Below are 16,014 nucleotides of genomic sequence, written 5' to 3'. Positions count from 1 at the left end.
TTCCAATACAGTAGTGCGTCCCTGAAAGTTATTGCAAGTTAATGACCTGGAGCAGCTCCTGTAGAGGTTGTCTGATTTGCATGTTATAGTGCTTAGAGGTTAGGTAAACAGGGAATAGCCTCAGTAGTTTACTAGATAGAACCAGTTGCTCCAAAGAAATGCAAATGTGTTCCATGAAAATAATATTTTGGCGGTGGGGTGTTGTTTTAATTAAAATAGCTGTCTCTGTTGACAGCATTGTTTAATCATTGATGGGCCCAGATTACTAATGTTCGTTCTGCTTCCAGTTTTAGCCATTGCTCCTTTACACCTCTGCTGGTTCTTATTGTTTGACTGTTATTTGTGGATTGAAGGTGTATTTTGCTGCTAACATTTTTCTCTAATTACTACCAAAAATACCTGAGCATTTGTTCATTTGCTGATTTCTAACAGAACCTATTGTTCCCCCTGTTTTTATATCAATGCATTTATTTTTTTAAAAATCGATTTAAACCTGCCTAACACACCTGGCATCACATTCTGGTCTTCCCAAGCTATTTTTCAATGTGTGGCTGCTTTCACTTGAAAGGATAAAGAGTAATTTTCACAGTTCAAACAAACAGCTTTCAATGTTTGCAGTTACCAATTTTTAATATTTACAGTACTTCAAGCCTGATCCACAAATTAAACTGTGAAAGTTGCATGGTTTTAAGGGTTACTTATTATAAAGTGATTTAGTTCAATACCTGTCTCTTTCAAATGCACATTAGAGTAATTGTGAATATTAAAGCTACTTTACTTTCATGGTAAATGTCCAAACAGGTTGACATAATTGTTTATATTTATAGATGCAAGCTTATGATTTATAATACATGATTTATATGTGATGTTTGGTTATGCAAGTAAACCGCTCTCTTTGTCTGTATATGTGTGACCTCGCTCACTATAAATAATATATGTATATGGATGTAAAGTGCATATAACACAGATTATTTCAACATTCTTTATTGCTGGCCATATCAATGTTTGTTTTCTCTTATTTAACTTTTGCCAAATATGAAAAATTCTAAGACTTTTTTTTATCTTTTTGTATTTTATTATTAGTTTGTCTCTCTGGAGATTTCTTTCTTCATGAAATAATCCAGAAATATTTTGTTTAATATTACTTAAAATCTTTCTAATGATGATGGGAATAGTAAGCACAATAATTATAAAATGTTGGTGCAGACTCACCACCATCACATGCAGTGTATGCACCAACGTTTAGAGGTTCATACATATTTGATTTCCAATAAATGTTTGAATAATAAACATCAGTTCATATGAAGACAGTGCTTAAGTTTTTTAAAAAATCGATTTTTGAGGTAATAATTTGAAAATTCACAGTAGCTAAATCAGAGTTGTAAACTGTTGGCATGTACAAATTAAACCTTTGCATCATAGATGTTGACTTCACGAGGGTAGTGAAAGGGAGGGGGTCATGACCCCACAGAATAAAAATCAGGGCTACATTCCACTCTGAGGGATTGAGGTGATATATGACTCTTTCTCTCCTCCCCTCTAATCATTAGGAAATGTCTACAAAATGTCAGTATGCCTCCAAAATGCCTTCAATTCAAGGGATTAAATATATGTGCTGTGTCAAGACCAAATATCATAACTACGTATATGTATTTAAATGCACATATATGCTGGGGCAATTTTTTTGTTACAACTATGTGGGAGGTACATAGTTTATTTCTGGTTTCCTTTGTGAGTCAGTCTATATTGATTTTATCTGAACATTTTTCTTCCAGGTCTTGGACGAGTTAGGCAATGTAAAGTTCTGCATCGATGCCAGTCAGCCTGATATAGGGAGCTGGCTCAAATACATCAGGTTTGGACGGAGCTATGAACACAACCTAGTTGCATGCCAGATAAATGATCAGGTATGTTGAAAATACTTGTTTGACTTTATCACTCGGGTTTTCAAAGGCCTGAGACTATTGCAAAGCTTTGAGGAGAATACAGGATTAGTAGCTGATAGCAAAGCTACTGTAGACCCTCATGCCCTATTTGCTCTTGTGTTAAGTGGCATAAGGAAGATGTTAAACACAGATTACCTGCAAATTTTTTCTCACAGACTGGCAATTCTTTTTGTTGTTGTTGTTGATCAATGTTGCCATCTCTTGTCTTCTTACTGTTCAGAGATTAATGTGCAAAAATATGTAAATCCTTGAAGCTACTTTCCCTCTACAAGAGTTGTTCAGCTCAAGTACGATGCAAATCGTCAGTGGAAGGAAACAATAGACATTAGCAAAACACTTACCAGTAATAGCCAGAGCCAAGTTATAGAGTGTGAGTTTCAGAGGGAGAAAAACAATTGAAAATGAAACACCAAGAGTTTGGAAGTAATTTTTTAAAATACAATTTTTTTTATATAACATACATATTGGCAAATAATGGTGAAGGGCCAAAGCCCACTGGAAAGCCACAACCCACGTTAGAAGATGCTCCCAAGTCTGCATAGAGTAAAAAAGAGCTAGGTCAGGACAAAGTGATCTGCTGGGGCTATATTTTGTTTTTAAAAGCTTGAGGTGTGTATTATTCTGTGTTTATATATTAACAGTTAGTTAAGGTGCACAAATGTAGTTACCTTGAGATTACCGATACAATTGTATATGATGTTTTATATGTTATGGTATGAAAAATAGAAAATAAAATATATATAGATTATATTTGAAAGAACTCTATTGATATTAATTATCCTTCTCATCCTGATTATACAGGAGACCTGATCACTGTCAGATACTTATCAGTAGTCCTTTCCACATATTTTATATTTAGAACTGTTGGTAACAGTTTGGGAGCATGGGTATGGTTGCACAATGGTTATGTTAGTATGCAGAGGCCTGGACTAATGATCCAGAGACATGAGTTAAAATCCCACCAGATAGCTGGGGATCTTAAATTCAATGAATTAAATAAAATTGGGACTGAATAGCTAATAATGGTGATCGTGAACTACTGGATTGTTGTAAAAACCTGACTGGTTTACTGGCGTTCTTTAGGGAAGGAAAGCTACTGCCCTTACCAGAGTGGCCTAAGTGTGAATCCAGACTTTCTTAACTGCCCTCTGAAATGGTCTAGCAAGCCACTCGGTCATATTCAAAGGGCAGCTCACCTCCACCTTCACACGGGGAATTAGAAACTGCTAATAGATGCTGGGTTTATCAGCAGCACTCCCATCACATGAATAAATTTTAGAAAAAGTACCATCATGAAGTTCAGTTCCAATAGCATCATAAATAGCATAATTATCAAAAACAGGTTAGGCCTTTATACATTAGAGTTTAGAAGAATGAGGGGTGATCTTACTGAAACGTACAAGATTCTGAGGGGGCTTGACAGTTTAGATGTTGAGAAGATGTTTCCACTAGTGGAGGAATCTCGAACTAGGGGATATAGTTACTGAATAAGGGGACACTCATTTAAAACTGAGATGCGAAGCTATTTCTTCTCTTAGAGGGTAGTGAATGTCTGGAATTCTCTACTCCAGCGGGTTGTGGAAGCTAGATCACTGGAAGTATTTAAGGAGGAGGTGGATAGATTTTTGAAATATCGGGGAGTGGAGGGCTATGAGGAGCTGGCACAAAAGAGGAGTTGAGGCCTGGGGCAGATCAGCCATGATCGTATTGAATGGCGGGGCAGGCTTGAGGGGCTGAATAGCCTACTCCTCCTATTTCTTATGTTCTTATGTAAATTAAGGCATCTCTTTATTCAAGATGTCACCCAGTGAGATTGTGTGCTCCAGACGTTTTCTTACAAGCTAAACAAAGGGGACAACTATTAAAAATTTGAGTAATCTAGTGTAGATTAGCAGGGATAGAAGTGATGGGTGAGTCAGACTTGGTGCAGGGCATCAGTGTTTCAAATGAGTTGAAGTTCACAAAGGGTGAAGATTGGAGACTGGACAGAAAAGTATTACAGTTCTTGAGTCTACTGGTGTCAAAGGCATGGATGAGAATTTCAGTGACAGCTGGTTCAGCTTGGGGTAGAATTGGGTGGTGTTACACTGGTGTAGATGGGCAGTCTTTGATGGGCAGAAGCTCGTCTGAGGGTGAATTAGAAGCTGAGGTTATGAACAGTCTTGTTCAGCCTGAGATAGAGGCTGGGAAGGGAGACAGAGTTGGTGGCAATTTTCTGGAGTTTGTGACAGGTGCCGAAGATGGTATTAAGCCGGAAGAAATTATGGTTCATCAAAGACTGTATGTTGGTTAAGCAGTCTCACTGCAGAGAGGCAGTGCAAGGGTCAAGAGAGGAGGTGAAGAAGTAGAACTGTGCGTCATCATGGTCTCATGTCTGGAAATGATATCACCAAGGAGGCGGGGACATGTAGTCGAGGAAATGGAGGGGGCTCAGGATAGATTATTGTGGGATTCCTGAAGTGATGATTTATGGGTGGGAAGAGAAGTAATTGGTAGAGATACTCTAACTATATTTGGATAAATAAGAGCAGAACCAAGGCAGGCCCCACCCAGCTGGGATAATGTCTTTGGTCACAAAAAATGTGATTGTGACTTTGGTTAAGACGCTGTTGCTGCTGTGGCAGGTGGGAGTTAAAACCTGATTGGAGAGATGCAAGCAGGGAGTTGTGGGTACGATGGACACAGAGGTATCAACAGAGTCAGGGACAGTCAGGGACTTTACAGAGGAAAGGCAGGTTGGAGATTATTGGGTGAGGGTGGCTTTTTTGAGGAAGGGGAGGAGGGAAAGTACCCAAGAAGTGAGTAATTCGGAATTGTCAGCTAGCAAGGAGGCGGGGGGAGGGGAAATTAGATTATAGGTAATTTAGTGGGAATGGGGTTCAAGAGAGCAGGAAATCAGTCCCATTGATAAAATGAGCTTGGAGAGGTCATGAGGAATATAGAGTAGATAGACATCCTCCAAGAGGATGTAAATAATATCAGGAACTGTAGGATGATGAAACACATTCTATCCATAAAAGATTATACTGAAATATCATAGGCAAGGTACCAGCTATTTTGGAAGAAGGACATATAGCTCAAGCCATTGACCACATTTCTGTTTTAAAAATGTAGTAATGGGCTTGAGCATACCCAAGAAGAGCAATCAGATTGGTGTACCAGATCTTTCACATTTCTCTGCGTTGAATGGGAGTTGCGTTGAAAATTGTGCTAATAAATGATTAAATATGCAATTTTTCATTTACCTGAGCCATTTAAAAACTCCCTTTTCATTAAATGCATTCCACGTTCCTGAGAGATCTGCTTGTTTTTATTCTGATTAGTTCTCTTTTTAAACTGTTGATTCTATTTTATTACCCTAATGTAATTACTGATGGCTCTGCTGGTAAATCAGCCTAAGTACACAGCAATGGTTGACCTGTTGGATGGATGAATGGATGAAACTAACTTGAAATTGATCACTGGAGAAAGGGGCAGGTTCTGGGCATAGGTATTAATATTGACAAAGGCTCAGCTTGGAGTTTCTGATGGTTCGCTGTGGATTTTTCAGATAAGGTTAATAACCTACTTGTATCAATGGATATTTCTCATATGTCAATTTTGCTAAATAGTAGAATATGATTTGTCAAACTCAATGCATACAATTTCATTTCATAAGTGATTTATATCGTATGATATACACTTATATAAGCTAACAGCTATGTTAAAACAGTGAACAAAGGAATTTCATTCCAAAGCGTTAATGCATTTGTATGTTAATATCGCACAGTATGACTTCACCCCTTTAAAGAGGGAGTCTCGTCATCAGGATTCTCATTAAAGAGGGAATTTTGCAGTGATCCCTATTAATTCTGACTTTATTCTCAGCAGTTTGCTAATAATCAAAAGTTTTAAAATTACCGTGTATAAATAAGAGCATAAGAATCATTCATTTGTTTGCACTTCATTCTATTGTTCCATATTTTAATGGAGATTTTAACCTACTAAGTGTGTTAATGCCCCTATTAAAATACCAGACAAAAGAATTTCATATGAACTGCTTAAGATTGTGCTAATATTTGCACGCTGTAATTTCAGGGCCAGAAATCTCTCAAACGTGTACAGACACACAACACATACATGTTAAGCCTGAAGCTTCTGCTAGGTTGCACTATTTCTTTCAGCACAAATTGCTCAAAATTAGTCAAACCAGTGAAAATTTTTGAACACAAAATTTTAAGCACAAATTAGGTTCAGGACAAATCTTGTTTTTTACAGTCTTTTGCGCTAGTCTGAAAAACATTGCACCGGAAGCTGACCCCCACCCCCAAAACTGACCACAGCTTCAGATCAAATCCTAATCACCATGGCAAATTTTTGCTAATTGTGTGCTTTTGAGAGCCTTTGAGGAGGCTCCAAAAATTAATGGGTTTTTAAAGCACAAGGACACTAATAGGAATATTTTTAAAGGCTTCTAAATATTTTTCTAATTTAATGGATATATTTTTTAATTTATCAAGACACTGACTACTCTACATCAATATAACCAACAAATGGTTCTGTACAGTTTTTAAACTCATGCTGGGATATTTATAATCAAGTTACACACAGGTGGAGGACTATAGTGACTCTGATTAAAAATGCTTATCTTTTTGTGATAAATCCATTTTCAGCCGTACTAATCAAACTTCAACAGCTTACCACGCAAACATATCAAGAAATATTTTTAAAGCAAAAAACCATTTTAAATAAAGTGCTGAAACACCATCCAATTATGCTGGTTCACAATAGGTTTACATTTGGTAATATACAAATGCTTTTGAGTAGAAATGTAGGGTAAGAAACACTGCTCCAAAGCAGCACAATTTGGGAAGCAATTTATATCCAGACCGCTGATTGGGCCCAAAACAGCAACTATATAGTCTATGTAGAAAATATAAGAAAATAAATAAATCCACCTGAAACATTTTGTGGAAGTCACCAATGATTACAAGCCATCTGAAATCTGTTCCACTTCACCAAGGCTTGGAGGTGTCAGCTGTGGCTCAGTTCATAGCACCCTCGCCTTTGAATCAGAGGGTTGTGGGTTCATGTCCCACTCCCGGAAACCAAGAACTGTGATTGTACTCGAAAGAGTTGCAATCTGTGACTGTTGGTAACTCGAAAGAGTTTCACCAAGGCTTGGAGGTGTCAGCTGTGGCTCAGTTCATAGCACCCTCGCCTTTGAATCAGAGGGTTGTGGGCTCACGTCCCACTCCCGGAAACCAAGAACTGTGATTGTACTCGAAAGAGTTGCAATCTGTGACTGTTGATAACTCGAAAGAGTTTCACCAAGGCTTATGTTATCATTTATAGAAAAAAAATGATCCCATGGCACATTCTTCATCTACTACATGAACAGTTCAATGCCTACGCTAAAACAGTGAACAAAGGAATATCATCGATTCATTGAGAATTGTCTATGAATATAGCCAACAATAATTTCTAGGCTATTCTGTCTTACAAGTTCTTAGAAGAGATAAATTAAACTTCAACAATGTAAAAGTCTTACCAGTTTAGTAGCAATGATAGTGTTTAAGGTTTTGGCTTAGATCTATCTCCCAGAGGAAAGTGTCCCTTTTCCTTGATTCTCATTACTTTTAAAGATGATAGATCCTTCCAAAGGGAATTATTTTCATAATTATTTATCAGCAGTTCTTCAAATGGTGCCTGACTAATTCTACACATTCATAGGTGTAATGCTTTTATTGGCACAAACCTAACACTGAGTCTGGCCATATACACAGCAGACACCATTGCATTGTTATCATTGTTATCTGTTGTTTTAGGCTGGGATGGGGAAATGAATCGAAAATTTGCTCATTCACACCTCTCTGATGCTCTGCTAATTAAATGCACCACTAAATAATTGTTAACAGACAAAACAGACTTTCAGAAATAACATCATGACAAGCAGGACAGAGCTCTATCACAACTGGTAAAAGAAAAGGATTAATTAGCCAGTTTAGAAAGTACTCGCAAGTTTATTAACACCAATTTAGACATAAAGAGATTACCAGATGGGTTGCTTGAAAAAGGAATAATCAATGAGCATATTAATTAATGATTTGGATGATGGGATGAAATATGATCATTTCATTGGCCGTAGCTATGGAATTAGTGTGTCAGACTTCAGAAGATTCAGCTGCTCCCACCCAACGCCCTGCCTTTGACCTTAGGGTTGTCGTTACCTTCTCCAACTGCCTGTCTGAGATCAAATTGTGGATGAGTCAATATTTCTTGCGCCTTTAAAGTTAACAACTGAAACCTTCCTGTTTGATTTTTGTCAGTATGTGTGTGAGAACATCAATTTCCCTGGCTACTTGCTTATGCTGAACCTTGTGGTGCATGACCCTGGTGATTTACTCAATCTGAACTGAGATTTCCACCCCACATCTGGTCTGTTGCCAAGATTCCCTTCTACCGTTTCTGGAGATTTGCTCACGGCTGTTCCTGCTTTTCCCTCCCCCTCATTGCTGAAACTCTCATTATCCTACGGCTGAGTTCTCAAACATTCTCCTCACTGCTTGCACCATTCAGCTAATCCAGAGCTCAGTAGCCTGATCCTTCTTCCACACAGTCATGAACATTCACAGTGCCTGTTCTCCTCCAAGTCCAATGGCTCCCTATGCCTCAGACAATCGAAGTTTAAGACCTTTCTCCCCATTTTCAAATCCTTGCAGAGACTCCATGTGCTGCATTATGGAAATGCACTTTCTTTTGTGTCTGGAGTGCAACTTGTTTCTGGCTGTTTACATTCAACAATCAAAAGCCGATCACTCAGCCATCCTCATTTGAAATTCTCTAACTAAATCTTCCACCTTTCTACTTCTTCGCAGAAGATCAGGAAAATCCATTTTGACCATGCTTCCAATCTTTCTCTCCTGCCAAATTCCTTCACTTCCCATCCAGTGTCCAAGTCTCTTCCTTTTAAAGTCATGAAAGTCATTCTTTTGCATGAGAAATGCTTTGTAAATGAAATTGCTGCTGTTAATCATCAAGGCACGGGGAGAAAATAAGGCAGAGTAGGAATAATTCCCCTGTTGATACGAGCATCAACATTGTGATACAAAGCTTAACTAATGTGATACCAGAGCGTTCTAATTAAATGTCAGAAATTGTTGAATGCAGGTCTAAAGTGACTAACAAATCCTCGATCCCAAACCTCAGAGTTGTTCTTAGGCAGCATTGATGTAGTTCAGTTTGCCTCTCCAATTTTGAGCCATGACGCTCTCCTTAACTCCCATGTAGTACTATAATTGGCTGTCACCCCAGCATCAGAACAGTTAGGTGAGTCAATGAGTAAAAATACAGCAGGGGGATGATTCATCAGTCAGTCAGTGAAATCAGCTGGGTGAGTCTCCCCACAATGTTTGCAATAACAAGGGATGGTTTGTGTGCCCGAAGGACAATCTAACTTTGCATACATCGGCGTTGGACTTCATGGGGATGCTGAGTGTCACATTCTTCGGCAGCTCTGTCAAATTGCTACATGAGTTGAATTACACAAAATAAAGTTTGTCACGCCCGAACCAGGTAACATCCCTGGAGATAAGACTATTAGTGGCGAGAAGGCCAATCTACAAAGCACACCTTTATGTCATTAACACCTTTTGAAGCCCACTGTATTAATGTGAAAGATCTTATTAGAACATTTGTATCTGGGCATCAGGCAAACCAATGTTAGGTTGTATAACAAGTATAGAATCCAAAAACACAAATTGCTGGAAAAACTCAGCAGATCTGACAGCATCTGTGGAGAGGAAGACAGTGTTAACGTTTCGAGTCCGTATGACTCTTCATCAGAACTAAAGAGAAATAGAAATGTGGTGAAATATATACTGTTTAAGGGGGGTGGGACAGGTAGAGCTGGATAGAGGACCATGATAAGTGGAGGCAAAGGAGAGATTTCCAAAGATGTCATAAACAAAAGGTCAAAGGGGTGTTGATGAAGGTGATATTAGCTAAAGGATGTGCTAATGGTGACATTAAGGGTAGAACAACTTAATGTCACCATTAGCACATCCTTTAGCTAATATCACCACTGTCAACCCCTCTTTGACCTTTTGTTTATGACATCTTTGGCAATCTCCCCATTGCCTCCACCCATCACTGGCCCTCCATCCAGCTCCACCTGTCCCACCCCCCCTTAAACAGCTTATATTTCACCACATTTCTATTTCTCTTTAGTGCTGATGAAGAGTCATACGGACTTGAAACGTTAACACTGTCTTCCTTCCTCTCCACAGATGCTGTCGTTTTTGCTGAGTTTTTCCAGCAATTTTTGTTTTTGTTTCAGATTTCCAGCATCTGCAGTATTTTGCTTTTATCTAAGTATAGAATCCACGTTGATTGCTGTAATATTATTAATATGTGTTTATTTAATTGTTGTTCAGCTTTATGTTCATGTTCACACCACTCCAGGAATAATCTTCAACAATCTTCTCAAGGCCACCGAGCCTACTCATTGGGTTACTAATGGTTTTCTTTCACATAGCATATTTCATGTTGGCGTTGTTTTATTGATTCAGTGATGTAAGCACAACCACAACTCATGGAATCATAATTTTACAATACAGTAGAGGTCTGGCCTGCTGGGTTTGTGCTAACAGTTTGAAAGAACTATTCCCATTCACTTACCCTTCTTAAGTTTTATGTTTTCAAATATTTATCTATGGGCACTTTTCAAAAGCTGTTTTAGTTTCTGCTTCCATGTCCTAACAACCCACTGCATACTTTAAAAAATCTAGCCGTTCCCTTCAGTCTTTCAGTGTTGATCTTAAATTTATACCCTCTAACATCCAGCAGAAATAGTTTTACTTGATTTACTTCAACAGAAGTTTTCACAATTTTGAATACTTCTATTATACCTTCTCTTAATCATCTTTGCTGAACTGCAAGGAGCTTCAATTTCTCTAATGTATCTCTACTCTTCTGATTATTGCCGAATCCCTTTTGCACCCACATTAAAGTAAAATGGCCAAAGCATAATCCAAAAACAAAATATTGCAGATGCTGGAAATCGGAAATAAACACAGAAAATGCTAGAAATACTGCGTCTGTGGAGCGAGAAACAGAGTTAATGTCTCAGATTGTGAGCAGCCATCAGAACGTCTGATGAAAGGTCATGACCTGAAACATTAACTCCGGCCGGGATTTTCCAGTTCCACCCTCTGCAGGGTTGCAAATTCCCACCCAAAGTCAACTGACCTTTGGCTGGTCCGTTAAAGTTTCCATCCTGCCCGCGACGATTCCTGCTGCAGGCGGGACCGGAAAATCCCGGCCTCTGTTCCTCTTGCCCAAAGCATAATATTTGGTCTTCGCTCTGAAATGAGAGGAAGTATTTAATGGGGCCGCCGGGAGTGGGAATCCGAGGTGGGGCAGGGTGATCTAAACAGGCGGGGGGCCCAAATCACATCTCCCCAACAGTGGGTTGATTTTAAGGGATTAAGTTGGTGGCGTTTCAGTGGCGGGCCGACACTCGCAGCGTCCAGCGGGAACTGCTTTTCCCTACAATTGCAAGCCGTAAATATTCATGAAATCACAACTTCTCCAAATTAAGTCAGACCTTCCAAGATTAAGTCAGCAGCGAACAGAAAACTAGTGCTACCTGAATTATGACTGGTTAAAGGTGGCGTGCACCAGGTGGGGTAGTCCATTTGGATCATAGGTGAGCGGTTGTCTTTGTGAACACTGAGGAAAAGGGGAGGGGAACAGAGGAATGTTCGTGGACCTGGACTGCAAAGGGCAAAGGGTGGGGGTGGGGGCCTGGTGTGATGGGGGCTGGGGCCCCAGGAGGTGATTCAACTACTGGGGTGGGGGTGGGGGGGGGGGGGGGTGGGAGTGCTAGGAGTTTCCAGGAGATGATATAGAATTATGAGGGTGTGAATGATGGTGTAGAAAATTTAGAGCTTGGCTTCCAGACTATATCCTTCCAAATCTCAAATTTTATCCCCTATCTGACCTGCTCCCTGCCTGCAGAGCCTGAATGCTTGTCCTGGAGGCTCTTTTATATCTTACCCAGAACTGCACTGCAATCACCTGATAGTAGGTTTCGCCACTTGCTGTCAGCCTCCTGCTGCGTGTTCACCAGTGCCTCATGTGACTGCCACCCGCCTTTTAAAATTAAGATAAAATTCCATGCACACCAGTTGCCAACCTGTGAGTGGAAGTGGCCTCATGGATTAAATTCTGCCCAATGTGTCACAAGTTCATACAGAAATGCCAGACTGCTGAGGGAGGAGATGCCCTCATGTAAAGCAACACATTTAGTCAGTAAAATGCCATGCCTGTTGTGACTTCAGGATCAATTGAGAATATACTTGCGGGATGCAGTGCATCACCCTGCACTGTTGGGCAGTGTTGGCATTGTCAGAAATGTATAGTAGGAGCAGTGCAATCTTCATCAGTTCTGCATCCTACAGCAAAAATGACTGACCCTAATAAATAGCATCTTCAAAAATACAAACTAATGATCAGTAATGTGCACATGGGCACTATAGCAACAAATCAAAGGTAGTCCAGTTCTATTAATTATCTTGATTCTCAACTGCCAGCCTAATTTAGTTCGCTGATAAAGTACATAGACTCGTATATTATTGATCAAGTGGACATCTCCCGTAATTAAAAATAAAACACTGGGATCCACCAGTATAGTAAAATTCACACAACAGCATTGAGGATTGTAGGGTCCACACACAGATATAAAGTAATAATTAAGCATTTCACATTTAGATTTCCTGTTTGCTTTTAAAGTGGCACTAAGCAGTACGAGGACATGAAATAGTTGATCTGTTTTAAACACAGTAGCCAGATTTTGTTGTTTAGTAGGAGCTATGTCAGTTTGTGGACTATGAGGAATATTGTTTCATTTCTTACAATAGGTAGAGTCAAATATTCACTGTTATTTAGATTTACACTTTACCAATGACCCAGGCACCCAATAAAATTAGGTAGATATTATAACTTTAGGGATAAAACAGGAAATCCTAGAAATGCATAGCAGTTCAGGCAGCGGAAAGAAAGGTAAGTTAGTTATTTTCACCTGACAGAGTAAAGCATTCAGGGCCTCCCCACCACGCATACCGTTATATGGAGACTTTCTTCATTTAAACCCAGCAAATTTGTTCCCTGTGTTAATAGAAGTGTGACCAGAGAAAATACTTCTTTTTAAAATTGGGAAAATAAAATATGCCTATTAATGTGTCTCCAGTGTCACACATGTATAGATTTCTAAACTTTTGGATAGTCGCATGATAGTACAGAACTTGAGTATTGCTGAAAAAATACATTTTTTCAAAGCTTTTCATCTTGCACTCATCAGAACAATCACAAGAACACTAATATCAGGGGAAACAACACCTTTTATACTGTATGGGAGAAGAGTGCTGATTGGTTGGCAAGATGACTCTGATTGGTAGATGCGTTTCCATGGAGAATGTACCAGTTAATGGTGACTGACAGTTAACTGCCAAGAATTGTTTGAAATTTTAAACCAGACAGCTTGACTCTGATTAGTCAAGACATTACCCCAAGGAATGAACCAGCGAACCACTATCACTTACTTTGTTTAGCTGAAATGAGTGCAATGTGTGTATGTGTTCTTTCTGTTTGCAAAGAACAGGACCCTATGTATTAATATATGCAGCTTTCAGTAGTTCTTTGTAAACAGAAAGAACATGTACACACATTGTGCCTGTTTCAGCTAAACAAAATAAGTGATAGTCATTTGCTAGTTCATTTCCCAGGGCAATGCCTTGACCAATCAGAGTCAAGTTGCCTGGTTTAAAATTTCAAACAATGCTTGGAAGTTAACTGTCAGTCACCATTAACTGGTGCATTCTCCATGGCAACGCATCTACCAATCAGAGTCCAATTGCCAATCAATCAGCACTCTCTTCTCATACAATATAAAGTTGTTGCTTCTCTGACATTGGTATTCTTGTGATTGTCCTGATGAGTGCAAGACAAAAAGCTTTGACAAAATGTCTTTTTTTTCAGCAATACACTTCTGGATCATGAGACTTTACAACTTTAAAAGCATAGGGTGAGAGAGTATAAGAATCAAACCCAGCCATCAATGGAGCACCTGACACTGAGTGCTAGTGGAGGAAAACAAACACATTTTCTCTGTTCTGAGGTGCTGGGGTATTCTAACTATGCATAGGAAGAAGAAGAAAGATACCACTTTTTAAAATTAGATGGAGCTGATTTTATTGAGCAGCCTGTGTTTACAATTTGTATTCGTGCATTTTTATTAATTACAAACTGCATATTGTACCTCATGTTACTGGAATGCAACCAATCAAAAGCTACATTTAGCCTGACATTCAACCTTTTCAATTTGTGAGGTGAACAGTTACCTTATTAATCCCAGTGTCTGACTGTTCTCAGTACAATCCTCAATTTACTCTCTTCATGAACTTTTCCATTAGATGATATATTGCGTGAGGCTTATGGCCTTAGTAAAATGGAGTGTTGACAGAAAGTGGGGGAGCATGATGAATTTTGAAGATGTATTCAGTATTTGTTGTAATTTTGACAAGATACTCACAACTCCATAAAGTTTGACATGTATGTTGGGAGGGTGAACAGTCCTTAAGTACAGAGGCAAGAAACAAATCTCCTTTTGGATATAATATTTATCTGATACACAAGTGACAATGACATGAGTACATTATGATATTGGGTCCACTGGTGAGATATATATTGTATCCAGTAGCCCTTCAACTCATTTCCTCCTCCTAGTGCAGTTCCTGTTTGCTATCTTTGCTTGTTTGAATAGCAAGCGGAAAAAATAATACTCATACAAAGAAAAACAAATTATTGGGACAAACAATGATATTCTGGGGTACTTGCTGGGCAGGCATGGTATCAGTCTGGCTCTAACAATTACCATGGTGCAATAGTAATAGGGAAACATCCTGAATGCTGTGCTTCTCTCATTTTGTGATTTCCCAATCGGCGGCCCTTGCTTTGTTGCAAGGGTGTAATGCTGAGACAAAATGTCCCTATCAGCGCACTTTGAGGGGAGGATTAGGAAACTTGACAGCTCATTTGTAAAATAGTTTTGCGGTACAATGATCATATAAAATGTCAAACCAGTTCAGATGAAAATCTCATCTAATTCACATTACCCAACAAGTCCACAGGATTGAACCAAATTGCAAAGTAGATGGCTGAAGTATGAATCGCTAAAATATGTGTGGCCCCTTGTTGGTTTTGGGTTATGTGATTGAGTGGGCAAACTACACTGATTTTTATAATCCTTACTCTCCCACTACCATCTGTTGTTGAATATGTATTTCCTTGTTGTAGTTCTTCTTGTCCCTTACCCAAAATACTTTTGTCGGGAAAGAAGAATATACATGAAAAAAAGTCCCTTCAATCAACCTCATGTATGTGTCATCCAAGTGAGGAAAGTAGCCAAAGTTTGGTTTCTTTTTTTTTTAAATGTGCAAATATTATACAGGTGATACCACAGCTGTAAATACCGTGGGAAATATGACCTGAGGGAGAATAATGAAGTATATGTGAAAGTTGCAGTGTAATTATAATGCCTAATGCCAAAAAATACAGAAGGAATGCTGTAAGAAAGCCAGCAATGGAATATTTAATAGTTGACCAGAGCTGAGTGAGCACTCGTCTTGTTTGACTACAGAGAGCCTTCTTAGGTGTCCGGCTGCTGAGGAATTGACTCAAGTGCCCCCTGCAGTTGTGTTTTTTTTCTCTCTTCCTCTTCCATCTGGGGCAAAGAAATGGCAATTTGTGAATGAGCACCACTCGTCACACACTGAACGCTTCCTTTGTGTGAGAGACGCCTTTCAATATTAAGGCCAACATAGAGACACTTGATCAGTGGTGATTGTTAGCCCTTAATTATAATTACATGAGCTTGCCTGTTAAATTCAACACCGAGTGTTGGTGTCTTAACATAGAAGGGGTGCGGCTGCTTGCAAGTGCTTGGTAAGGTTAAGGCTAGCATAGATTTACATTACCAAGTGTCCCTTTGGATGAAGGCCAGGAGTGAGCCTCTTGTACGCACATATAC

The 16,014-nt window shown here is 39.2% G+C and overlaps 1 protein-coding gene across 8 annotated transcripts in view; it reads left to right on the top strand.

Moving 5' to 3' along the window:
• Positions 1–16,014, top strand: part of mecom (MDS1 and EVI1 complex locus) — an 804,010-nt gene that overhangs the window by 682,394 nt on the left and 105,602 nt on the right. For all 8 annotated transcript variants that reach the window (XM_078564130.1, XM_078564129.1, XM_078564131.1 and 5 more), the window contains one exon: positions 1,776–1,907. In XM_078564130.1, coding sequence (XP_078420256.1) covers positions 1,776–1,907 — 132 coding nt within the window. The remainder of the gene's footprint in view (positions 1–1,775; positions 1,908–16,014) is intronic.

The sequence above is a fragment of the Cetorhinus maximus genome, chromosome 19 (genome assembly GCF_964194155.1).
Source record: "Cetorhinus maximus chromosome 19, sCetMax3.hap1.1, whole genome shotgun sequence".
NCBI classification, from domain to species: domain Eukaryota; kingdom Metazoa; phylum Chordata; class Chondrichthyes; order Lamniformes; family Cetorhinidae; genus Cetorhinus; species Cetorhinus maximus.
Note: the sequence above shows the minus strand (reverse complement) of the source record. Positions and strands in the feature narration are given on the sequence as shown.